Source organism: Wasmannia auropunctata, unplaced genomic scaffold (genome assembly GCF_000956235.1).
Source record: "Wasmannia auropunctata unplaced genomic scaffold, wasmannia.A_1.0 LD336060.1, whole genome shotgun sequence".
Classification (NCBI taxonomy): Eukaryota; Metazoa; Arthropoda; class Insecta; order Hymenoptera; family Formicidae; genus Wasmannia; species Wasmannia auropunctata.
The window spans coordinates 1,485,537-1,512,382 of NW_012026830.1; the positions used below are offsets into that span (position 1 = coordinate 1,485,537).

At 43.2% G+C, this 26,846-nt stretch overlaps 2 protein-coding genes across 2 annotated transcripts; one reads left to right on the forward strand and one right to left on the reverse strand.

Moving 5' to 3' along the window:
• Positions 1 to 1,369: 1,369 nt before the first annotated feature.
• On the reverse strand, positions 1,370 to 12,029 carry LOC105450611 (NACHT and WD repeat domain-containing protein 2). The gene is made up of 26 exons (XM_011690545.1): positions 11,852 to 12,029; positions 11,600 to 11,688; positions 11,054 to 11,170; positions 10,732 to 10,935; positions 10,490 to 10,634; positions 10,177 to 10,402; positions 9,888 to 10,086; positions 9,490 to 9,732; positions 9,222 to 9,419; positions 8,926 to 9,065; positions 8,183 to 8,785; positions 7,808 to 7,913; positions 7,571 to 7,743; positions 7,129 to 7,348; positions 6,713 to 6,925; positions 6,255 to 6,456; positions 6,060 to 6,183; positions 5,618 to 5,971; positions 4,896 to 5,114; positions 4,660 to 4,806; positions 4,345 to 4,550; positions 4,072 to 4,271; positions 3,762 to 3,931; positions 3,526 to 3,684; positions 3,183 to 3,372; positions 1,370 to 1,513 (listed from the first exon to the last, which is right to left on the reverse strand). The coding sequence occupies exons 1-26, from the start codon at positions 11,952 to 11,954 to the stop codon at positions 1,370 to 1,372; spliced, it is 5,094 nt and encodes a 1,697-aa protein (XP_011688847.1). The 5' UTR covers positions 11,955 to 12,029.
• LOC105450546 (transformation/transcription domain-associated protein) lies at positions 2,409 to 26,324 on the forward strand. Its single transcript, XM_011690460.1, has 14 exons — positions 2,409 to 2,476; positions 11,111 to 11,206; positions 12,678 to 12,860; positions 12,986 to 13,285; positions 13,551 to 13,745; positions 13,820 to 21,655; positions 21,914 to 23,290; positions 23,586 to 23,760; positions 23,850 to 24,081; positions 24,164 to 24,257; positions 24,567 to 25,115; positions 25,359 to 25,572; positions 25,766 to 26,112; positions 26,235 to 26,324. Exons 3-13 carry the CDS (start codon positions 12,729 to 12,731, stop codon positions 26,104 to 26,106), a joined length of 11,445 nt encoding a protein of 3,814 aa, XP_011688762.1. The 5' UTR covers positions 2,409 to 2,476; positions 11,111 to 11,206; positions 12,678 to 12,728; the 3' UTR covers positions 26,107 to 26,112; positions 26,235 to 26,324.
• Positions 26,325 to 26,846: the final 522 nt, after the last annotated feature.

Consider the following 26,846-nt stretch of genomic DNA (forward strand, 5'->3'; position numbering starts at 1 on the left):
AAGCGAAACGGGCCGGACTAATTCAAGCTGTTACCGTATCCGTCACGTTACCGGCACTACATTCATACGCGATGTACCACCAACGGCGCCGAACTGTGTGCCGCAGTTTAGCCAGTTCAAGAACGGTCATCGATAGAAGATTCAGCAGTACGATTCAAGATCGAGTCCCCCTTCCGAGCGAGAGCTCTCGCGTAGACGAGGCACGGTGCGAGACCACGAGCCCGTATGAAGCGGTTCAAGAGCCTTCGAGACGCGGCTCACGAGATCCGAAGGCGAGCGCGCCGCGCGAAAGTAGGATAGAACGCACGATTGTCGGTATCTGGAGCGCGCATCGTGGAGTCTCGGTAATCCGCGTAACTCTCGGCAGTAAATTAACTCACCACGATTTTCCGCGGTGATATATCGTCGCGATAAAGAGGACCATCCCAACGGCTGTCTACGCTCCATCGAATAACATTGTAATATTGTACACAAACAGCGATTTTGCATTGCCGAAAACGAATTGGCGAGTCTCCGCGCGACGCGCGCTCTCGAACGAGACGAGCGGCCGCTTCTCTGCTGCGATATGCGTTCTCTGTACGGAGAGCTTTCATCCGCGGACGCGGTCCCGACAATCCGTGCCTCTTTATCTCCGGTTTTCGCCGAGGCGATCGGCTCGACGAAATTGAAGCTCGCGCCCTAGTCGCGAGCGATTATCCCGCGTTAATTCCCGGCGGCACGGCGAACCTTTCGTCGTCGTCCGACCGACGGGAAGGAGATCGCGGACGCGAAATTTCGTCGCGTACGCCTTCGGGAGACCCGCAACACACAACCACACGCCGCCGGTCGGGTCGATCCCGTCGCGCCGCGCGCCGGGGTCGAGAGCGCCGGCCGAGAATGTGATTTAGGGAAAAGCCGGCGGGCCTCTCGGTCCTCGCGCGAGGCGCCCGTCCGACGAAATCCCCGCGAGAGACGACGTCTCTCCCCCTCGGGGGGGCGATGAGACGAGAGAGGACGAACTCGTCCCGTGCCCGCGGTGTTTACCATTCGAACGGCAAGAGGCAGTGAGAGTGAAAAAGAAGCAGGCGTGGGTGATTGTAAGAAGAGTTACACGAAGGGGAAAAAAAAAGACATAAATAAATGTAATATAAATTCTGTAGCCGTGGGGCTCTCTCTTTCTCTCTCTCTCTCTTTGGTTCTCCGGCTTGCAATAATCGCCTCTCTCCCTTTCAGCGGGCGAACGACCGACATCTCGCGACGATCTCGATCGCAATTACGAGGTCCGTTTTTTTTTCTTTTCTTTTTTTTTTACATATAGGGAAGCACGGCTACGAAGTGCGAGACTACGGGGTTAACAACTACAGCTCTCTCGGCGGCGCTTCGGAGGCTTTCACTCCGCGTTCTCGTCCGCTTCCTCGATCGTTTCCGAGCTCGTCGGCTTCACGCTCGCGGACAGATCGTGCGTCACGCGGGCGATCCGGGCGGCGGCCTTGAACTTTATCGCCGCCCGATGCTTCTCGGTCTTCTTCTTCCACTGAAACAGAAAGGTCGACGCGTCAGCCGAGCGACTGGAAAGTTTGGAAAGATGGAAAACGGAATCGAGTAGAACGCGATGAGATCTCTCGTGTCCGTCGGTTTCACGCGGTTTTCGCGGTTTTAGCCGCGCATGCGCAACTCGCCACCTTTGCGCCATAGATGCAAAACGTGAGGAGATCTCGCGCCTCGCATGACACCATCCTGGGCCGCGTTCAAGAAGCTTTTCGCCTAGATGCGATATCATTTTATCCTTAACATTCCGAATAACGGAGATAAAAAATACACCGAGAATTCCTGAACGCACCCCAGTACTTGTTAGATAGAGAGAGAAGAGGGAATCGGATGTTGTTCTCTCTCTCTCTCTCTTACATGCCATCTACAGTTTGCGCAAGCGCCGCTCTCGCTGCGTTTTTGCGCGAGGGACTGGTGGGGTGTGGAACGTCGCGCGAGAGCACGCGGGAGGCGGGAGCGGCAAGGTTCGCGTTTTCGTATCCTCATCGGTCACAAGTGATCAAATGATTCACAATCGTTGTGCTACCGTCACCGGCTCGTAGCTCGTCGGAAGGGACAGGTCTTCGCGTCAGCCAAGGGAAGAAGAGGAAACTCGATGGCGGCCTCACTCTGACAAGGTAGCTCCCGCTGCATGCACGGCACACGTGCCGCGTGCGGTGCGTGTTGCACGCCGTGGACACTCGGTTGGGGGATCAACATTGGGTGAAAAGGAAAAGAAAGAAAAATAAACAAAAAATCCGGTGCGCTACGACCGTTGCGATTTCTCGTAGGTTGCACGAAGGACGACGCGGCAGGCGAGGACCCGGAACTGTCGCGAGGCCGGGGAGCCGACGGGCGCCGTTCCGTCGAGGTCCACGGCCGCCCTCCGTCGCCGGCCGACGATTGACGTCTCAGCTGGGTTGCCGAGTGCCGCCCCGGGAGGACACGATCACGGGCGCGAACACCTCGCGTGAGTCTCCGACGTTTCTCTCAATTGCTTTTATCAATTTCTTCGGGCGCGCGCGCCTTTCTCGACGATGAACCTTAACCTGACCTAACCTCACTTATGTGCATGTAAACACAACGCCACACAGCGCGCCTCGACGAGAATTTTAACGTACATGCTGTCGTGGAAATGCGAAATCGGAGATCGTGTAGCGTTGATGAGTTTATGTATCACGTTAACTTTATCGTTAGATAAGACTGGAACGCTTGGATGAGCGTTAAGGGCAATTGATACTTTCACCAACAAACGTAGGTGTGTGCACTTGTCTTTCTAGCTCATTCATATTGGAGCGAGAAACTCTCTAATTTACGTTGCGAATGAATAGAAATCATGTTTTATCAAAAACGCGAGAATACTTGCTCGCCCTTTTTTCTATCTTTATGTCGCATAACAGAGGATATTTTATATGTCGTTTGTTTTAGTTGAGCAAAATAGTATCAATTGGCAGACAATTCGAATATTTGTTAACAATTTGTAGGTGTGCAATTCGCGAAGAACTTGCAGGCCTGTTTTTTTTACAGCTGAACTGCTGCACTAGTTCACAGTTTATCTTTCTCTTTCTACATTGGAAGAAGAAAGATAAACTCTGAACTAGTGTAGCCAGTTCAGCTATAAAAATCAGACCTCATATCGATCGACGCACTCTCGCTAAAGCGTCTTGATAAAGCACCTGTTCGTCGCGAGACGGCACGTTCGCAAGATACTCCGTCATCTCGGGTTTCTGCGGATCAGCCATCGCCAGTACCGACACGCAGCCGTCGACCGTCCCCAGAACGATGCTCTTGCCGTCGTGCGTGCTATCGATGGCACTTAACTCGGCCTGCACTCTGTAATTGGCTATTATCTCGCAGTCCGAGGATCTGTGGAATATATTTCACGCACATAGCATTATTTTTTTTCATTATTCTAAACGTACCGAGTCAGGCGCGAGAGTGAGATTTAAGCTGGATCTCGAAATCTTACGATCTTGTAGATTAATTAATTTGTATTGTTAGCCTCAAATGTAAACTTGCCTGAAGACCCTGATGGTTTTCCGACCGCTGTGATAGTACAGCACATATTCGTCCGTACGATTAAACATTGATATGACGGTGAACACGCCCTCGGCCACCTTGGGTATATAGGTTTTCACGCTTGTACCTTTCTTTAACTCTATGAGTTCGAGGCCGCCTCTAAAAGATAGATTCAGTCGCTTTGTAATACAAGACGTAATTTTAAACGTGACAGAATGTGAGTAACGTCTGTTCACCTGCTAGGCGCGTACAAGGTGTATTTGCCGTCCTTGCTGATGTTTCCGCTCCATTTCGGAATCGTGCGTATAATCTTCTTCTTATTAATGTCAAGAATTGTACCTTTGTCGGAACCGATGATGCCTATCCACTGCGATTTGTTCGGCATCGGTGTAATACACACAATATCCTGTTAACACGAATTTCTCCAGTCACGTCACTTTAATTCGCTTCCGACTCGAATCTCGTCAAACATTTGCTCATTTAAATTACGTTTAAAAAAATTGCCTCGTCTCTGACAGAAATCGATAATTTATTTATCGGCATTACCTTAAATCCAGGCAACTTGATAGGTATTTTGCTGATCAACGCGCCCGTTTTCGCGCTGTAAATTATAACGCAATCCCTGTTGCCTTTGTCGGCCGCTGGTACCACCAGAAAAGCGTCGTCCGATGTTATCACCACGTGTCGGAAGGGTGTACCGGTATTACTTCTCACGGGATATTCGAAAGAGAATAGCGTTCTGCCGTCTGATACGAGATGTGCATTCATTAATTTCTCGAGGATACTCGCGCTGCGAAATTGTCGAGGACCTCTCCTTACCGGGAATACTTCTCAAGACGAGAGTCGCTGTAGTCCGCACGTTTTCCACCCCCGGAAGATTATTGGGCCTCGAAACGGCTATGAACTTGGACGAGTTCTCTATCAGCATTAACTGCTTGACGTTCTTCTGCTCCTCCTTGAACAGCACCAGCTCCGTAATTCTGTTCCAAACGAGAACATTGCCCGATTCCGTCGACACAATATACCTGAAGTGACAATTACTCCTGATTTTATTGTACACCATGATTTGAAAAAAAATTCAATTCTATCGGAATCAATTCGATCGGCTTGAATAGGAAGAGTAAATTAACTTACTTGCTGTTCTGCGTAATGCAAGCGTGTGTAACAATTGCTCCCAGCGGACTGTCGGCCAGCTTCGATATTAATCTACCCGTCAGCAAATCCCAAACACCCACGCAATCTCTGGTAACCGTAACGGCCAAGTTGCCCTCCTCGGCCAAGCTGTTTTATTAAACGGCACAGAGTGAGACACGCGTCACAATCACAACTTCTTTTTTTACTTCTTTTTTTTTCTTCCTTTCTAGGATTACCTTAACATGTCTATCTGCAGCTCGTGCCTGTCGATGACGTGAACTTGCTCGAAAATATTATTGATGTTCCACACCTTCACGCTTCTATCGATGCTCGACGTTACAACGCTATTCCAATTTCCGACGGTCAACGCTTCCAGTTGAATGATCCGCGCGAAGTGCGCGTCCAGTACTTTCACTAAGTCAGACGTCTCGAGCGACCAAACGTACAGATTTTTCCTAAGAAAAGCGATTTTTTTTAACTCATGTAACTTCGTCCTTTTTTTTCCATAAATTATAAAAATTCGATAATACGTGGCATTTATTCAATAAGGAGGATAATAATCTCTGCTAAAAACTAAAAAAAAATGTCTTCTAAAATGCGCCGTTTACAGTCCTTCATGTAAATTCTTAGAATTTTAATTTCGAATTTCCTTCTAGCTTCAAGTCAAACTCTTACATTACATTACAATTAACACAATAAATTTTTGTAATTTCTTTGCATTCTTAAAATACAGTTTATCAATACCCTCTCTTTTTTATTCATAATTTTAAAAAAAACCGTTTGTATCTCGATATTTTTGTTTTAATTATTTATTAGAAGATTAGATTCAATATCGATTATCGGCGCATAAATGCTTATTATTAAATTCTGTTTATGAGGCGTCCCTATTTCATTTTTTTTTCTTTGTTTGCAAGGATTCGAGTTAAAAAAAACGGCGATGTTCTTAGATAACGCGTACCTCACACCAGCAACAGCATAATTCTTGGTGCCGCTGACCATTACAGAGTTCGAACACATCATACGCGTACTGATGTTCCTCACTCCGTTCGGCAACATTAAAACATGCGCGTCGCTTTTACTTTCCAGAAACCACACGATGAACCCGTTGCCGGTCGTCGCCAGCAGCATTTCCTCCTCCCCGTCCAACTTCAGCTGTAACAGATACTCCACGTCGTCATTGTACGCCCGCGGCATGTCGAAAACTTTTTCCCAGTAAGACGAGGTCTCGTCGCTTCTGTACTTCGTGATTCTATAATCGTCCTTGCTCGTGCACGCGTACAAAGTGCCTTTGTCCTTGGTCATGACCAAAGCACTGGAAAAAAAAACAATAACAGTGTTACTGGAGTCATTCAACGTAATACGACAAAATAACACCGTCAATAACGATCCTGTCGTCGCACCTGTGAAACTGAAACGGCTCTAACGATGCCTTCTTCCTGTAAGTATGCAAAAGCATACGCGTGTCGTCGAGGCTGCCCGACCAGAATATAATTCTGTAGAGATCCAGATTCGTGTACTCCACGTCTATAACGAAAGAATGAAAATCATGATATAGGAAATACACATATAGGAGGGATGAATAATCTATTTCTTACACAAAATCGGCCATTTGTTGGAATCTTCGGGATTGCTGTGATTATCGAGCAGGTTTCCTCGCAGGTCGAATCTGCACCAGCCTAGCTTCCCGTAGATAAAGGCGTACTGATTCATCAGATGCACGCCGCACACTGCATCCTCGTTCGGTAAAGGGTTGTCGATGACGACGAATTCGCTCGTCAGGGTATTCAAAACGACACTCTACGAAAAATCATATGCCGTGAAGTATCTTTCAACTGATTCGAAGCTAATCTTTCTTCAACGAAAACGTTTGAACATTGGGAAACTCTGAATTAATAAGAGACTTATATGAATGAATTAAATTTCAAGATCTTTTCTTTATTTGTAAAAATAAAGAAAAATTCATTTAACTTTAAATTGAAAAAAATTTTTATTTTTTTATTTTTTCGAAAATCTAAATACTTTCTTGGAATCAATTAAATGAGCTTTGTCATGCCTGATAGTTGGTCGTAAAAGCCGCAGCGTATCTGTTGTCGGGGCTTAAGACCAATCGTTGCATTATACCCTCCACACCGGGGTTAACATCCCTCGCCATGTCGCTGGTACTCAGATCCCAGGTGATAAATTTATTGGATATCGATACTACGTGGCGATAATCCGACGTTAAGCAAAATCCGAATACCGCGAATTGATGGCCTTCCAACGAGTACTAGAAAATAATATCGTGATTCAGAGATATCCCTCTATAACAAATCAATTACGTAGCTTCATAAAGACAAAAAATTTCTTATACGTTGCATCAACATAACATAGTTTTTATGCAGCCTATTTGACAATTTCTTTGTCACAGTTCTCCCTGATCGAAAGTATTGAATTAAATAACTTGCTGTATAAATGAACGTATGGACTTACTTTCAATGGTCCACCAGGTGTGTGCAGACAGTGATAGAGAGGAAGCAGAGCGCAATTCTTGACGCCGTCGTGATCGCATGCCCGGAGCAACATTCGCACATTAACATTTGCCCCGATCTCGGGCAGCAATCGACCGATCAGTTGCGGCGCGAGCATGTCAGGATGATTTCCCAGAATCGCACCGCCTAATCTCAGAGCATCAGCGACTAACATGAGTTCTCTGAAAAAATAATCCGGGTTACTAAGAATATCAAAAAATTAATAGTGTCCGTAAATTATCTATAAAATATCTAAAAAAATTAAATTATCTAAATCGGGGCATTCGAAAATTATGTTTTAGAAAAAAAATATCCGAGAAGAAAAATAAAATTATAAATTAAACATATAATGAAATTAGAATATCGTTAAATTTTTGCCTTGTCCGAGAAGGTATCCGGCTTACCTGACCAAACTTTGATTGTCAACAAAGTTACACGCGTCTTCGAAATCAGAAAGCACAGCTTGCAAGGGGCAAGAGCTTAGCTTAGCGTGCAGCCACTCGTAATTGAATAAAACGTTCTCGAAGAGATCCTTGAACCGCCGTGCTCTTATCAGATGAAATGGTAATTCGCCAAACTTCAGTCATAAAACAAAAAGTATTTTTAGCATTCGTCTATTATTATGATATTTTTCGTAGTACCTTTCGTAAATTATATCTCGAGATAGTTCCCTCCTTTGAGTAAAATGCCAATGGTTGTTCCGGCACTTTTCTGTCCGCCACACCCTCCTTGTCTGTTAAATTGAATCTATAAATTGTAATATATAAAGACTATTATTATTACTTTATTATACAATGTTTTTTTAATAGTAAAATCAGCTATTTTACCATCCCTTTGGATTCAATTTTTTAATATAATATATTTTTTTCAGATTAAATAAGTCATTAATATATTATTATTTAAAAAATAGAGATCTTAATCTCTGTTTTAGAGTTATTCTGCTGTCTATGCCATGAAGTGATCGATTTAAATTCGAGACGTTACTTTTCGTAATAATGTCGTAACACTGTATTTACCGATGTCTCTGTATCTCGGTGTACTTGAAAGGCTTCGGTTTGCCACCGCCCCAAATTCCCAGATAATAGTCCGCGATCATCGAGTGAAAATACATCGCCATGTTCATATTCTTGAAGTAACGCTCCTTGGCCGCGTCCCTGAATTGTCTGTGATACCAGTTCAGCACGCTCACGCCGTCCGCTTCTCTTTCGCTCAGATAATTGGGCAGGTCGTTTCGTATTCTCGTCCAGAGCAGAGGCGGGATGCGTCTCACCGGCGGCAAATGGTACTGGTAGACGTCGTCGAGAACCTTGTCGTCCAGGGAGATCAGATCCTCGAGCTCGGACTCCGACAAGCCGGACTTGGCGGCCGTGATGTAAGCCAAAGCGTGGAAGACCAGGATCTTGCCATGCTGCTTCTCGATCCTCTCGAACAGCATCATTATGCTATCCATCACCGTGCTGGCGAGGTGCGTGTCCGCCGGTTTCGTGTAGCTACGCCATCGGCAAATCTCCGCGAACACGAGCTTCACGAAGATCGGCAGGGAGCATTTCGATATTGCGTTCGCCACCAGACGCCACTGGTAGTTATTCAGATCCCGCCTGGCCGTTTTCATCCACATTCTGCAAGAATTGTGAGTAACGTGCAAAACAGTTTTAAAACGGAAAGAATGTTCGAAAAATTAATTAATATTTTTTTTGTCAATTTAAAGGGAATCTTTTTCTCAACAATTCTAACAATATTGGTGATATCATTTCTTCACCTTATCACGTCCGTAGCCAGATCCTCGCCCAAGGCGGTTACCTCGATGAAACTTTCTTCGGTGTCTATCATCCTACGCAGCAACTGATAATCTCTCGAAATCATCGGATTCGATTCCTCCGCAGCACAGGATAAAATCATCTGAAACATATACGTGTACGTTAACCGAAGTTGCAACTTTTTTTCGTACAGGAAAATTCGACACCTTTGATTTTTATTCGAAATTTAAGCTTTTTCTTTCACAATTTATTTTCTTTTGCCGTACTATCGTTATTCAATGACTGCATTCGCATTTACCTTGCAGTTTGGTGGTAGCCTCGTAGGCAACCACGACAATTTGTTACCCTGTGCACCCGTCAGCTGATCGACACTATCCAGAAACAGCAGAATAGGCTGTTGGGCGTTAGCTAAAGTCAACAAATATTTGAAGTAGGCTGTGAGCGGCACCAGATCGTCCGGGATCTCTTCAAACGACATTCCGTAATTGTACGAGATCTGAGAACAGAGCGGCAAAAACGTTTCGTTGTCATCTTTCAACGCGGAGAGAAATACAAGCAACACTCACTTGTTGACAGATTGAGATCAACGTGGGCGTAAGCGCACTGCTGTCCGGGGTGGTGCCGAGAAATCGAATTATGCTGACCGGCTTCTTATCAATCAGCCAGGTGCTGCTCGTCAAACCCGCGCTCTTCGCCAGTAGGGAAGTCTTGCCGCATCCCCCTTCCCCGTACAATACTAATGGCTTATCGCTGTCGCCTAGCATGTAATTTTTTATCCTCTCCAGCGTGTCCTCGCGTCCGTAAAACACCTGTGGTGGATGTGATAATTTGCCAACCTTTTTCTCTTTGAACTGCTTTTAAACTTTACTTAAAAGCATGACAACGTCAGTTCATTCAAATTTTAATTTAATACTTTACATTTTATACTTCAATCAGATTTAAAATCTTGACAACTTTCTTATACCTTTACAGAATTATTACAGGCGTGCAGGTGTTGCAAAATCTCGGTTATTATTTGTCCCTGCGCGGAATTGTCTTCCTTCCTCATGGCGCGATCCACGAGCTTCACTATGTTTCTGTAAAAGTGAGTGATGAAGTGCTGAAGGTACTCTCCGTGGGTTTCAGGATCCAGACCCTCTCTCCCTATCCATTCCACCGTGTATCTGCATAAATCATCGCATGATTTTAAGGTAATCGCAATAGCCAATAGAAATAGCTTATCTCGTGTATTTTCGGGTACGGAGGAGGTATACCTCTGAAGATTCGTGCTCTCGATTTTATTCGGTAGTCGCTCGTCTCTGAGATCGGCCAACAATTTCGAGGCTTCGTTGTCCAAACTTCTGTTAGCTATATCCAGAAACAGACTGGCCTTCCTCAGATTTTGTAGATTAATGTTGTTTATGTATCGCACGTACGCAAGGCAATGGTTTTTCGTATTTTTTACGTTCAGCACGCCGTTAATCACCTCCCGCTCGGTTACTATTTTAGAATAAAATATTATTAAATTTGATATTAGGATTATTAGCATTTTATTCGTTGATACTGTATGTATTGAGTCTCCCTTACCTGACATGAAATAATTATGCATTGTATCCTTGTCAAACTTCCCGGAATTACATAAGGATTGCGCGCCTTTCCGGAACAATTTTTGCATTTTGCACATGGTGTCCCACCAGATTGCCTGATCCTCTTGTTGCAGCTTGGGTATTCTCTTAAAGATACACAAGCAAAAAAATACAATTACAAGAAAGAAATAATTATGATAATAATTAAGGCAGATGCTGCATTAAACGCTAAAAGTTATTTACTTTATTGTTAAAGTTTTTAAGGATAGACGAGATCGGTTGCAATATACTTGTAGGCGGCACAGCATTACTATCCTTCTTGTACCATTTGTCCAGAAGGCTAACGTCCATTCCTTGACCCTCCAATTCTGTCCTTAACATCTCTAGTTCCGAGCTGAGAACATACGTTGGTATAGGACGATATCCATATTTCTGTCCAAGGAATACCTGCGTATATGAAGATATTTATTATATTTGTTTCTTATAAAAATGAAATTTGCTTGATAGTTTTTATCTCAAAATTCGAAAGATTAAATCATTTAACTTAATGAGCAAATTTACTGACAACGAAATTGGGTCCCATGGACAGTCTCTGACAATTTTCTATTTCTCGCATACACAGCTCTGTAGTCATATGATCGTCGGTGGCTTCATCACGTACACCCCACCTCATATCAACCACCTGCGAAGAAGGATTTAATTATCGTAAGGAAATTACGTAAGGAAAATTTTTATTTCTTTTAATAACAATACGATATTTTAATTTATATTATTATTGATCAAAGGAAATTATTAATTAGGTAAATGAAATACGAAATAATAATTTGTGCAACATGTCTGATTTTGTCGATTACTCAAGTCTGTTTAATTGAACGATATATATGTGACCTAAATATAATTATCAAGTTTGCTTGATCTCTATCATGGATTAACATGAAAAGGTTGAATGATGTATATATTACCGGTACCTGGCACCGTGAAAATCAATTTCTCTATACAAGATGTATAACTCATGTTTTACTATGTATATGTACTTCAGTACGCAACGGTTTGCTAAATGGGTTATCTCGATACGCTATATATATATATATATTACAAGATGAAGTCTTACCTGAAACTCTAAACCGTGTTTTTCTCTGCAATAGTCCTTGAGTTTAGGATAGCACTGAGCCATCAAAGTATTTCTTTCCATTGTCGTGTCTGAAATAAATCAAATAAACGTAGTCATTGCTGTTCAATGCTTTCACATTACAATATGTAATTTTATATGTGCTTTCGTCTATTTTTCTTCAAATTTTGTAACATTAAATTATGTATTTTCTATCACTATTTTGTTCTATTATCCTCTTTATTAATAACTTACCAGTGAAAGTCGAGCTCGTAAATATTCGCACAATTTTTGAACTGACAGGCGGTAAGGATTTCAAGGATCCCGAAAAGATTGAATCAATCGTTGTTTCGTCCATGTTGCGTCTCTAAATGCGTCGTGATATCTGAGTTAGAAATTCAAATCAGTCGAGATCGCATCTTATCGCTTGCAGCAATGCCTGCAAACTGAAATCTGCATTGCGTTTCCAGTGTCTTATACATCTACAATAAAAGTATAGTATCTCGTGAACTACATGGAGTTTGTGGAACATCTTTGTTCGAGTGTTCTACATCACAGAATTCTGATATCGTTTATTATAGTTTGCATGATGATTGTCATATGTTATATTATTAGACAAAAATTAAAATATTACATAGAACAATTTCTCTGTTTAAAATATATATTTTACGAATGAAAAAGAGATTCTCTGTTATGCTGAGCAAAATGGTTACTAAGGCTTGTTTACACAACATAGAATCATTGATTTTAAGACATGTATATATTCCTTTAGCTCAATATTTGTGTCAAATAAATATTTATTGTATTAGATCTTTAATATCTAACTGATATAAATTTGTTAAAATAAAATAGTCTTTATTTAACGAGAAGCATAAAACAATTCAAATGTTTAAAAATCAAACTGTAAGAATATGGAAGACAAATACTTTGTATAGTAATTTATTATATATGCTTTAATTAATGTAGTTTTAATTTAAATTTTCTTGTACGTTTCTGCACGTATTGCTAATTTATTTGAAATTGTAATGATTTATTAATAAATCTAATAATTTATATTAATATTGTAATGTTTGATTTACAGATCTAACGAGTTGTCTATAGTATTTAACAAGGATTTGTCACAACAATCAACATGGCACCCATTAACGAGCCATTAGCTCAACAGATGAACACATATCGTTCATATGTCACCATGCTGGCTGATCAAAATTCAAAGGATGAATTGAAACTGAAGGCAGCTCAAGAATTATCAGAAAACTTTGAGGTATACACACTGTCATACAAATGTCACCAAGATCATTTATGCAGCACAAATTAATCTTTAATTTATCTCTCGAAAAAGAGAAATAATATATTTTAATTTATATAATTGTGACAATATAATTGTAGATCATTATGTGTTCATCCCAATATCCGGCATTTCTCGATCACATGATGAAGATCTTTCTCAAGATATTACAAGAGGGAGAACCACACTTTATATCGGAATACAATATTCAACAAGTTAGAAAACTAATTCTGGAAATGATACACCGATTACCAAGCAACGAATACTTGCGTCAGTATGTCAAGCAAATCCTGACTCTTATATTCAAATTACTAGAGACAGATAATGAAGAAAACGTGCTGGTGTGTTTACGCATCATAATCGATCTTCATAAGCAATATAAACCGACATTTAATCCAGAAGTGAGTAATATTCTTTCTTTTATAATTCATTTATCTCATGTATGTATGTATGTATCTATCAATTTGTTTTAACTTACAATTCATTTTATACTCCTTTAAACAACTTTTAAACTCTCAAACTGTTACAAACAAAGATATATAGGATGAAAATCGGATTTGAAGACTCATTGATTACAAGTCTTATATAAAGCTATGCATCATCCTGCTCATATATCTTATGTATTTCTAAAATATATCTTAAATTATTTTTCTTTTCTGCTCACAGATTCAATATTTTCTTCAATTTGTCAAATCGGTATATAGCGAGTTACCAAAAAATTTATCAAAAATATTTGAGCCACGTCCTTCTCTACGTGTGAAAGATCTGTCAGAAATTAATATAGAAGCCCTGTTGAAGGAAACGTTCACGATCACAGCGATACAAAGCGAAAAGAAAGCTGCCGATGGTACTGTCGTGACAGTAAGTATTGTATATTGCTTATTTAAAAAAAAAAAGGAATGGAATTATTTACATTATTTTCTTATTATCTTCAGTACAACTTGATTCCGAAAGCAGTACTATCTCTCAAGGTGCTTCAAGAATTGCCGATAATTGTAGTACTATTGAATCAATTATACAAGCAGAATGTACACCAGGACGTATCCGATTTTGTTCCAATTGTGATAACGACCATATCACTGCAACCCAGCCTCCAGCATCGAACGTCTCCCGGATTCAACAAGGAGGTTTTCGTTGATTTTATGGGCGCGCAAGTCAAAACGCTTTCGTTTCTTGCCTACGTCATAAGATTATACCAAGATTTAATATCGCAAAACAGCACGATGTTGGTCAAAGGTATACTAGGCTTATTTACGCTCTGCCCGATGGAAGTAGCACACTTACGCAAAGAACTTGTAATCGCTTCCCGTCACATACTTGCTACGGATCTACGAAATCATTTTATTCCTCATATGGAGATCTTCTTTAACGAGGATATTTTCATCGGCCACGGTTGGACCGCTCACGAGGCGCTGAGACCGCTAGCTTATTCCACGCTCGCCGATCTAGTGCATCATGTCAGGCTTCAATTACCCCTCAGTGACGTGTCGAGAGCAGTGCACTTGTACGGCAAGAATTTACTTGATCAAACCTTACCCACAGCCGTTCAGATGGTTTCTTGCAAGTTACTGATGAACCTGGTGGATACAGTTAGGCAGAGGTCCGATGCCGAGAACAGCACGCAAGGGCGCGAGCTATTGATACGCATACTGTTGGTTTTTGTTCTGAAATTTAAAACCATCGCCAAGATCTATATTCCAATTCTGCGAAATAAAGCGAAACAGTTACGGCCCGCCGTGGCGGACACCACGACTGAGGATACGAAGCCGTGTTTAGACGTGAATGAAGAGAAGGAAACTACACCAAAATCGAAGTTTGGTTTCCCGACCTCGCAAGCGATGAGTTACAACGTGGCGGATTACAGAAATCTAGTGAAGAGTTTAGTACACGGTGCGAAGGCCATCACGTCTAATTGCATCAACAGCCGAACCAGCGAAGTGACCCAAGCCAATCAGCTTCAAGCGAAAGAGACTTTGATTTATATACAACTTGTCAAATGGGCTTTACCGGCTCTAGATATCTACACGATTGGTCCACCAGCGATAGGCGTTCCCGTGCAGCCAGGCAGACCGATACAATCTCAAACTATACGGACGCGAGAAGAGAAGGAGGTGTTAGATCTCTTCGGTAACGTGTTTACGCAAATGAATCCCCAAACGTTCCAAGAGATCTTCTCCGTGTCTATAGATTACATGGTCGAAAGGATTTTCAAGAACTGCGCTTTGCAGATAATCGGAAGCTCATTTTTGTCAAGTCACACGGTTTCTTCGACGTTCGCGACGATATTAGTGGAATATCTTCTGGAACGAATGAGCGAGATGGGCTCAAATGTGGAACGGAGTAATCTGTATTTGAAATTATTCAAACTCGTCTTCGGCAGCGTGTCGCTCTTTCCCGCCGAAAATGAGCACATGCTGCGGCCACATCTGAACCTAATCGTAAATCGTGCCATGGAGCTGGCTATGTCAGCGAAGGAACCGTACAACTATTTTCTGCTGCTGCGTGCCTTATTCCGGTCTATCGGTGGTGGTTCGCATGATTTATTGTACCAAGAATTCTTACCGTTGCTTCCGAATATGCTAGAGGGACTGAACAGACTGCAATCTGGCTTACACAGACAACACATGAAAGATCTCTTTGTCGAATTATGCTTAACTGTACCCGTACGTCTCAGTTCTCTTCTACCATATCTTCCGATGTTAATGGACCCCTTGGTATCCGCTCTGAACGGAAGTTATTGCTTGGTAAGTCAGGGTCTTCGCACGTTAGAATTATGCGTCGATAACCTTCAGCCGGATTTTTTATATGAACACATACAACCGATTCGTGCCGAACTTATGCAAGCTCTCTGGAGAACACTGCACAATTCTACCGATCAAGCTCACGTAGCTTTCAGGGTGCTTGGAAAGTTTGGCGGCGGAAATCGCAGAATGATGATTGAGCCACAAAAACTGGAGTACAACGATCGGGAAACCAATTCTCCTAACGTCGTGGTTTTCTTCCAAGGAGTGTCCCAATCGATCGATTTTCCGATCGAAAAAGTGATCGAAGCTGCATTCAATGCATTAAAATCTAACACGACGGATGTATTTTATCGCAAGCAATGTTGGGAGATTATACATTGCTACTTGGCGGCGTCTTTAAAAATGGACGACGCTACTTATCTCTGGTATGACCTGTTTACTCATCGGAGTTTTAAAGAGGACGAGATACCGCCTCAACAGGGACCGCACTACAGGTGTCCCGATGCTGTGGCGCGAAACGTCCAACAAATCGCGTTGACAAGCATGTTCGTCGCCGCGGAGATCAAAGAATTGAGACCTTCGGTGCTCGCCACCGTCGTTGCCGTCGTGAGACATTACACGATGATCGCCATAGCGCAACAGGCCGGTCTCTTCAGTTGGACGGACCGGGAGGTACGCAAGGATATGCAAGGACAAGATCCACTTGTGCTGATCGATGCTCTCGCCATTATAATGGGTCACGACGAGAGGGAGCTGTATAAAGCGGGATACCTGGCGCTCGTACTGATATTAGAAACAGCAACGAATATTCTGGGTTCCAAGGAACGGGCCTGCCAATTGCCTTTCATGGAGTATCTAGCGGAGAGAATGTGCTCGCTGTGCTACGAGCGTGCCTGGTACGCCAAACTAGGTGGTTGCATAGCAATAAAATTTTTATTCGAACGAATGGCTACCAAATGGGTTCTCAATCACTTGTTCGTCTTCCTGAAGGCTCTCATATTTGTGATGATGGACTTAACGGATGAGGTGTCCAACGGCGCTATTGACATGGCAAAAGAGAATCTAGAAAAGATGCTGAGAGTCTGCGTGAATCCTGGAATTCAGGAGGACAACATGGAATTGATAGAAGCGCAAAATAAGAGCTTGTACGAAGTCACCCGCGAGCTGGTCAAGCAGGTGACGTCGCCGCACACGATCGTGCGTGAACAGGCCATGGCCTCGTTACGTCAGCTCGCCGAAATACAGAACAAGTCGGTAACGGAAGTCATGGAGCCGCATAAGGAAGTCCTGGCGGATATGGTGCCGCCCAAGAAACATCTTTTAAGGCATCAGCCGACTAACGCACAAATCGGCCTGATGGACGGCAACACATTCTGCACTACCTTGAACCCGCGTCTCTTCACCATCGATTTAAACATTATCGAGCACAAGGTGTTCTTCCAAGAGGTGATGGGTCTCTGCGAAGCGGACGAGGCTAATCTCAATAAACTCGCTTGCTACAAATCGATTTCGAATCTAATGCCCCTGAGAAAATCGGCATTACGAGCGCTGGCGGCTTGCCACTACATCGTAGGTTGGCGGGAGAAGATACTCGGAGTTTTATACAAAGCTTTAGAAAAACCCCAGGCTGAGCTGCAGGAGACGGCCTTTGAGTGCATGAAAACATTCATCGCCGGCTTTCAACTCGACATGGAATCTGTTCACACAATGATGCGGCCTATGTTACTGACGCTGGGCGATCACAGAAATCTGAGTCTGAATTGCGTCAGAAGGCTGTCGTATCTGACGCAGCTCTTCCCGAGCACTTTCAGCGTCACTCTATGCGAACAAATGCTGCAACACGTGAAGAAGTTTTTGGAGAACCTGATTCAATCTCACAAAGGTATATCGAAGTCTGGCGAGAACGAGCAGAAAATCACCATCATTATAGGAATATATCACGATATCCCGGCATCGCTGCCCAAGTTCAACGACGCGCTCTGCAGGCTCATCCTGCAAACTGAAAAATCGCTGCTAGTCGAGGTGTCCAGTCCCTTCAGGGAACCTCTGATGAAGTGTCTTTTACGTTATCCGACGGACGCGCTCAATCTGTTTCTTCACGACACCAATATCAAGGATCAACAGTGGAGCAGATACCTGGAGTATCTTATTAGTCACAAGGACGGTAAGCCATTCCGTGACATCTTGCACAACAGCACAGCGCGACTTGTCACAATGCTGCTCGCTCACTCGCAAACGAATTCCAATTTAACTCACGCGGAGAAGAGCGAAGTGCAGTATCGGGCAATCAAGATCATCAGTATACTCATCAAGTTCGACGAGCAATGGTTATCCACCCAGAGCCAGTTGGTAGGCGCATTGAAGCAGATCTGGTATAACGACGATTATCAAACGTTGCACAAAAAGGTCGAGGGTGTTGAGTACTGCCACTGGAAGGAGCCGAAGCACATCGTCAAGATTCTCCTGCATTATTTCCGTCACCAACCGAACGATATCGATCTGCTGTTTCAACTGCTTCGGGCCACGTGCGACCGGTTTGTGCCGGACTTTCAGTTCCTGCGAGATTTTCTGGAGAACACAGTGGCGCAGGAATACACGGTTGAATGGAAGCGAAGTGCGTTCTTCCACTTCGTCGAACATTTTCCCACGAACAACATGTCACAGGAGCTGAAGGCCAACGTTCTGCAGCTAATCATAATTCCGTGTTTCGCGGTGAGCTTCGAACGGGGCGAAGGTACGAAACTGGTCGGCGGCGCGCCGATGCCTTATCAAGACAATCCGGAGAACGTTGTGTCAGTATTTATCGGCAAAATAATTGATCCGGACAATCCGTTCGGCTCCGCCGACTGCGTCCGCATCTCTCTGTTGCAATTCTCCTGTCTTCTAGTGGAGCAGGCGTCACAGCACATTCACGATGTTACGAACAAGAGGCAAGGAAATAAGCTGCGTCGTCTCATGACGTTTGCCTGGCCTTGTCTGCTAGGCAAGAATTGCGTAGATCCGACTACTAGATATCACGGTCATCTTCTTCTCAGTCACATAATCGCTAAATTTGCTATTCACAAGCGTATAGTGTTGCAGGTATTCCATAGCTTGCTTAAGGCGCATGCCGTGGACGCGCGTAATGTTGTTCGGCAAGCACTGGAAATATTGACCCCTGCGATGCCTGTACGGATGGAAGATGGCAATACTATGCTGACACATTGGACGAAGAAAATTATCGTAGAAGAGGGTCACTCTATGCAACAGTTATCTCATATCTTACAACTAGTTGTGAGACACTACAAAGTTTACTATCCGGTCAGGCATCATCTGGTTCAGCATATAGTAAACTCGATTCAACGTATAGGATGCACTCCAACCGCTACCATAGAACATCGGCGGCTAGCTGTTGAGTTGGCGGAAGTTATCGTAAAGTGGGAGCTGTATAGAATTAAGGAAGAAGCCGAAAGCACAGAATCCAGCAGGACGACCGTTCAGAGTTTAACTATTAAGCGCATGATTATCGACGATGCATCTGGTAAACGCATGAGCACGCAGGCAGGGCCGTCCGGTAACAGCCCCGTGCCTCTTATTCTACCTAGAATGGAGCCGGGATCGGCGAAACCGATTGAGAGAGCTCACGCGGATGCCGTCCTGAATTTCCTGCTGCGCCTGGCGTGTCAGGTGAACGACGTAACGACCATTCACGGTAATCCGGGCGAGCAGTTATCCAGACGCTGCGTCGCTCTGCTGAAAATGGCCCTGAAACCGGATGTGTGGGTCGCTGAACAATGCGATTTAAAGTTAGCTTGGCTCGACAAAGTCCTCGCTAGTGTGGACAGCACCCAGCCCAACTTTGGTAACATCAGCACGGCACTGGAAGTGCTAACGTTTTTGCTGGGCGTGATGAAGCGCGAGCAGATACTCGTAAGCTTTAAACCACTTCAACGTGGAATAGGTGCTTGCATCGCCAGTAGCAACACTAAAATTATACGTCTGGTACACGGCCTTCTTTCGCGATTGATGACGATCTTCCCGGCCGAACAGGCCTCCCCGAATGTAGCGCCTAAGTACGAGGAATTGGACACGTTGTACACGACTGTGAACAGATTTATAGCCGAAGGTCTGGCCACTTATGAAAAGACTACCACGGCTACGCCGAGCTCGCTTTTTGGCACGCTCATGATGCTTAAAGCAGCCTGCACGAATAATCCCAGTTATATCGATCGATTAATAACTCCATTTATGAGAGTATTGCATAAAATGGCCAAGGAACATTTGCATTCCACGCAGACCGAAGCGAATCCTGTCACGAGCGAATTGTTGATACTTAGTTTGGATCTAGTGAAGAATCGCGTGGCGGTAATGGGTGTCGATATGCGCAAATCATTCATCGGTACTATTTTGGTCGGCCTAATCGAGAAGACGCAAGATGTCAAGGTGATGAAAGCCATCACGAAGATACTGGAGGAATGGATGAAGAACAAAACTACCATCGCGATGAATCAGACGCCCAGTTTGCGCGAGAAATCCATTCTGCTGGTGAAGATGATGCAGTACGTCGAGAAACGCTTCCCCGATGATCTGGAGTTGAACAGGCAATTCTTGGAGCTGGTGAATTACGTTTACCGCGACGAGAGTCTGAAGCTGACGGAACTGACGTGTAAATTGGAACAGGCTTTCCTAGCCGGTCTACGTTGTGTACAGCCGCAAGTGAGGGCGAAGTTCTTCGAGGTCTTCGACAGCTCGATGAAGAAGCGTTTGGTCGATCGTATTTTGTACATCGTCGTCAGTCAGAACTGGGAGAACATAGGAGCTCATTATTGGATAAAGCAGTGTATCGCGTTGCTGCTGGCCACCGTCAGTCCGACCACTTCGATACAAATGACCAATGAAGATCTCCTGCTGCCCAGCATCACGTCTATCATGCAGGGAGGCATGGAAAAGGAGAGCAAGGATCAAACTCAGTTTATCTGTCGTATCGATTGCCATGACGAGAAACCGCAGGTTTCCGAAATAACGGAAGGAGACTCGAAGGAGACGTTCCTCGAGATGGACGCTTGGATGTCCAATCTGACAGATTCCACGAGCGCCACCGCCACCGAGGAGATCACCGAGAAGCCCAGCCTGACGCAGATGATCAACAAGCAGATACAGTTCATGGAGAACGCGAAGAAGATCAAAACGGAGCAGCTGCTACTGGCGACCGCACAGCTGTGCCACATGGACACGGGGCTGGCGGAGCGCGTCTGGTTGGACATGTTTCCGCGAGTATGGTCCGTCTTAGAGGAGCCTCATCTCAATTCCATAAGTGCGGAGATACCGCCGTTCGTCGCCAGTGGCGCGCACGTTATTCAGAAGGACTGCCATCCGAGCGCGCTCGGCACCTTCCTGGAGTCGCTGGCGCACTGCAATCCACCGGTGGCCATACCACCGCCCGTGATGAAGTACCTAGGCAAATCGCACAACGTCTGGCACCGAATAACGCTAAGTCTGGAGCAGATGGGCGCCGAGATGGCGGCGGACGGTCACGGCGGTAATACGAAGATTAAAAGCGAGCCCGACTTGTATCGCCCGCCCGACGAGGGCGAGCAGGTCGAGTGCGTCACCCCTTATTACGAGGTGATGCACATGCTCTCGGAGATGTACTCGTCGCTCTGCGAGGAGGACATGTGGTCGGGCCTGTGGCAGAAGAGGCCAGCGCATTACAAGGACACGTTGAACGCGATCGCGTTGGAGCAGCAAGGATTCTTCGAGCAGGCGCAAGGGACGTACGAGATATGCATGTCCAAGTTCCGGCAGGATTATCCAACTGGCCCGGCGCCCTACCACCTCAATGTGGAAATGCTTCTTTGGGAGAAGCATTGGGAGCGCACTTTGAAAGAGCAGAATCAGTGGGAGATTCTAATGGAACTGGGCGGCCACAGCAATTACAAAAATCCCTTCCTCGTCTTGGACAGCGCATGGCGTCTTTCGAATTGGCCGGTGATGAAGGAGATTCTCACACAGCTGGAACACAATTGCCCACGGGAAATGGTCTGGAAGGTATTATGACAAAGTAATCTTTAAAAAAAAGTAGTTTATAGCTTTATAATTATATTTATATTTGTAATTATATTTTTAATTATATTTTCTTTCGGGTCTGATGTTAAACTTTGTAGCACGATTTTGTTATATAAATATATTTATGTTTTATATTTATGTTTATATTTATATTTATGTTAAACATAAGTATAAATATATTTATGTTTAGTACTAAAAAGAGATGCTGGTAAATTTTCAATTTTTTCTATATTTTTCTAGATAAATCTCTATCGTGGGTTCGTAACGTTGTGCAATAACGAGGATCAGCAGCATCTTAGTACTGTTGAGCGTTACGTAGAACTCGCGTCTGGTCTTTGTATGCGTGAGTGGCGTAGACTACCTCACATCGTTAGCCATGTCCATCAGCCGCTGCTACAAGCGGCCCAACAGATAATGGAGCTTCAAGAGGCGATGCAAATTCATCAAGGACTGCTACATTGTAGGAGCAATTCGCTACACGATATGAAGGCCATCGTGAAGACTTGGCGAAATCGGTTACCCGTTATAGCCGACGACCTCAGCCACTGGTCGGATATCTTCACCTGGAGGCAGCATCACTATACCTTCATCTCCAGTCACTACGATTCTCAACAGGAGCAAGGGGTCAATCACTCGTTGCTCGGCGTTCATGCGTCTATGCAAGCGATCATTCATTTCGGCAAAATCGCGAGAAAACAGAACATGTGCAGTGTGTGCTTGGATTCTTTGGCCAAGATTTATACAATACCCACAAGTGTGCCTATGGTTGATTGTTTCCAAAAAATCAGGCAGCAAGTAAAGTGCTTTTTGCAAATGGCTACTATGGGAGGACAGAACGAGTTGCAGGAAGGTTTAGAAGTATTGGACTCTACGAATATGGGTTATTTTACGAAAGAAATGATTGCCGAGTTTTACGCATTGAAGGGCATGCTTCAGGCCCAGTTAGGACGGTCGGACGATGCAAATAAGAGCTTCTCCGCTGCGACGCAATTACACGATACCTTGGTGAAGGCTTGGTCTCTATGGGGTGATTACCTGGAAAATATTTTCACACGCGACGCTCGCCAAATCAGCATCGGCATAAACGCCCTTGTATGCTTCTTGCACGCCTGCAGGCATCAAAATGAATCAAAATCCAGGAAATACATAGCAAAAATTCTATGGTTGCTCACGTATGACGACGACAAGTCGTCGCTCATGGAGACTGTGGACAAATATGCCGTAGGTGTGCCAGCCATCCAGTGGTTGCCCTGGGTACCGCAGTTGCTGATGTACCTAGTGCGCCACGAGGGCAATGTAATTCTGAATTTGCTGAGTCAAGTCGGAAGGATGTTCCCACAAGCAGTTTATTTCTCTATCCGTACTCTGTACTTAACGTTAAAAATTGAACAGAGAGAGCGATACAAGAGCAATGAATTAGCTGCTGGTAAGAGTCAAGATGGTGTCGAAGATCGGGGCTCTACCGCGACGGGTAACGTACCCCCACAGCAGGGAATACCGGAAACCAGCCACACAGTACGTGCTACGGCGCCTATGTGGAGATGCTCAAAGATCATGCATATGCAGAGAGACATCCATCCAACTGTTTTGTCCAGTTTGGAGGGCATAGTCGATCAGGTTGGTTTGAATAATGTTTTTTTAATTCTACTTTTTCGACATTGCATAATAAGACATAATAAAAAATACAGCACATTACATATACAATATATATGTATATATTTTTTTTACAGGAAATTAAAATATTAACCCCTGTACAAAATATATATATATTTTTTATTTTAATATATATATATTTTGTACAAGAGTTAAAATTTTAATTTTCTGTACAAAAAAAAGAATATATATTCTTTTATGCGAAAAGTTAATATTTTAATCTCCTGTACAAAAAATAACATTGTAATTTATATGTCAGATGGTGTGGTTCCGAGAGACATGGTATGAGGAGGTTCTTAGACAACTGCGACAGGGACTTGCGAAGTGCTATGCTATAGCATACGAGAACCGTGGCGCAGTTAGTGAAGCTACAATAACCCCGCATACATTAAATTTTGTGAAAAAACTCGTGTCAACATTTGGTATTGGCATTGGTAAATCCATTTGCTTTCTGTATTAGTTATAAAACGAGAATTAGACAAAGAGAACGATTTTTTTCTAATATGTACTTTGTGACTTGCAGAAAACATATCGCCTTCGCAAAATATGAGCAGTTCGTTTAGTTCGGCGGCATCAGAATCCTTGGCCAGAAGAGCTCAAGCTACCCACCAGGATCCTGTTTTTCATAAAATGAAGAACCAATTCGCAAGTGATTTCGACTTTACAGTGTCTGGCGCTAGACTGCTGCACAATCTCATTAGCAAGTTGAAGAAGTGGATAAAGATACTCGAAGAAAAAACGAAACAATTGCCAAAGTAATATTTTATTTTTTAATTATTCTGTAATGACTTCCTTTTTTTTACGATTCGTGAACTAAAGATTCGCATTCTTCTACAGGTCTTTCTTAATTGAGGAGAAATGCCGCTTTTTGAGTAACTTCAGCTTGAAAACCGCAGAAGTCGAACTACCCGGTGAATTTCTGATACCTAGGGTAAGAGAGTCAACTCTTTTTTTCGATTAAAGCTCTCCATTTTCGATGGACACACATAGACATGATTACACAATAAAAGTTTTATTCTGTCTATACGCCATTAAAATATGAGAACGAAGGTGAAATTGAGAATACGGAGTTTGTTCTATATTCCGATAATTTAAAATTAAAGATATCCAATTGCATATTAATATCTGGCACTTTTAATCTTATATTTTTATTCAGACGATAAAAGTAATATTCGCGAGATCCAAGAGAGAAGGCGTCTGCTTTGTTAATCTTTTCTCAAATTTTATGCCTTTCTTTCAGCACTCGCATTATTCCGTGAAGATAGCGAGATTTGTGCCGCGTGTCGAGGTGGTTCAACGACACAACACGGCCGCCAGGAGATTACGTATCCGCGGTCACAACGGTCGTCTCTATCCGTATTTAGTAGTCAACGACGCCGGTCTGGGAGATGCCAGACGTGAGGAGCGCCTGCTACAACTGCTGCGCATGCTGAACCACTACTTGACTAAGCAGAAGGAAACGTCGCGACGCTTCTTGCACTTTACGGTGCCACGTCTCGTTGCGGTTTCGCCACAGATGAGACTCGTGGAGGACAACCCGGCAGCGATTTCTCTCCTGGACATTTACAAGCAGGGCTGCGCCAAGCTGGGAATGGAGCACGACGCACCTATCGCCAGATATTACGAGAAATTGGCCGCCGTGCAAGCGCGAGGCACGCAAGCGAGTCATCAGGTATTGCGGGATATTCTGAAGGAGGTGCAGACCACAATGGTCTCCAAAACCATGCTCAAAGATTGGGCGATGAAGACATTTCCCGGCGCCACCGATTATTGGACGTTCAGAAAAATGGTAAGCATTGTGAAAAATACTAGTGATTTAAAGAGCATAAATTCGTCGATTGTAACATAAAACTTTTTGAGTTTAAACACAAAATTATTCTTTATTCTATTAGTATTCTTTAGTGCCAAAAAAAAGAAATATCTCTAAGTTGTCCGAAAGAAGTAAAGACAGAAACGATAATTGAAAAATAGAATCATTGGTACAAAACCAACGTATGCATTTTTTCTCACCTTTATCTTTCTCTGTTTTCAGTTCACTCTACAACTGTCTCTAACATGTTTTGCCGAATATGTGCTTCATCTTACACGACTTAATCCCGACATGATGTACGTGCATCAGGATTCTGGTCTAATCAACATCGCGTACTTCAAATTTGACATTGACGATACCTCCGGAGAGTTGGACGCGAATAGACCGGTACCCTTCCGCCTGACGCCCAATATCTTCGAGTTTCTCACGACTATAGGTCAGTCAAACACAATAATCTACATAACAATCTATTTGTCTGTTGCTGCAATAAAAAGTATCTTGATACAAAGATATCTCTTGTACTTGGATATAATTTTAAATATTATATATAAGTATTTCTTGTAAGTCCAACATCCGCGCAGACGGTCGCGAAAAGTTCTCTCAGACTCTACGAAATTAATCTTTCGCAGGAGTTTGCGGACCGTTGACTGCTAGCGCGATCGCCACAGCACGCTGTTTGGTTCAACCCACGTTTCAACTGAACGCCATACTCCGCGCGATTTTACGGGACGAAGTGATCGCGGATCACAAACGGCAGGAGGACGCCGAGGGCGCATCGCAAGCGCCGACCGATCCGAAGGGCGAACTCTTGATAACGATGGTGACTCGCGCGGTCAACGCGATCGTCAATAGATTGAATTCCTTGGCGAATTTCGATGGTATTGACAGTAAGGTCAGCACATTGGTAGCCGCTGCCAATAGCCATGACAATCTCTGCAGAATGGATCCCTCGTGGCACCCGTGGCTGTAAGATGCGGTAAGTTCGTGCCTGATCGTTCGTGCTATCAACGAATGAGGAAATAAATAATTAAAATTATTTATTTGATTTTCTTGTCTACATATATTTTCTTACATTTTATAACTGATACTGATTTTCAGATTCTCAGAAAGCTGTTGGAATATGGAAAATGAAAATAAGTAATTGATAAAAAGTATTTACAATCTATACATAATATAATAATATAATTATATATTATATAATATATAATTATTATATAGTATATAATTATATTAAAATATAGAATATTATATAATTATATAATATAAATTGTATAATAAAGATTATATAATTATATAAATATATTAATATGCACATATAATATATTATTAATATGATAGATTAGGTGAACGTTGTACAGCATAAATTGAAACTACCTGTAAACTGTGAATTTTACAATTGTACTTCATTCTTACTGTGCATATTTATTATATTACTTATGACACTCATTTTTACTATACGTAGATTGTACTGTTGTCGATGCACATCGTTCCGATGTAACTCCAGTTCTTAGCGTATCATTGACTATAAGCTAGATTTTAAGAAATTTGTCCAGATATTTTGTAAGAATAGTTACTGTTAAGAAGTGGAATATAGACTTGATACATATGAAGTTCTTATTATAAATGGCACAGAATCTATATGAAAATTGTATGAAATAATATGATTCTTAAAAAAAAATGTTTTGTTGCTTTAAACGTATTTGTCGGTTC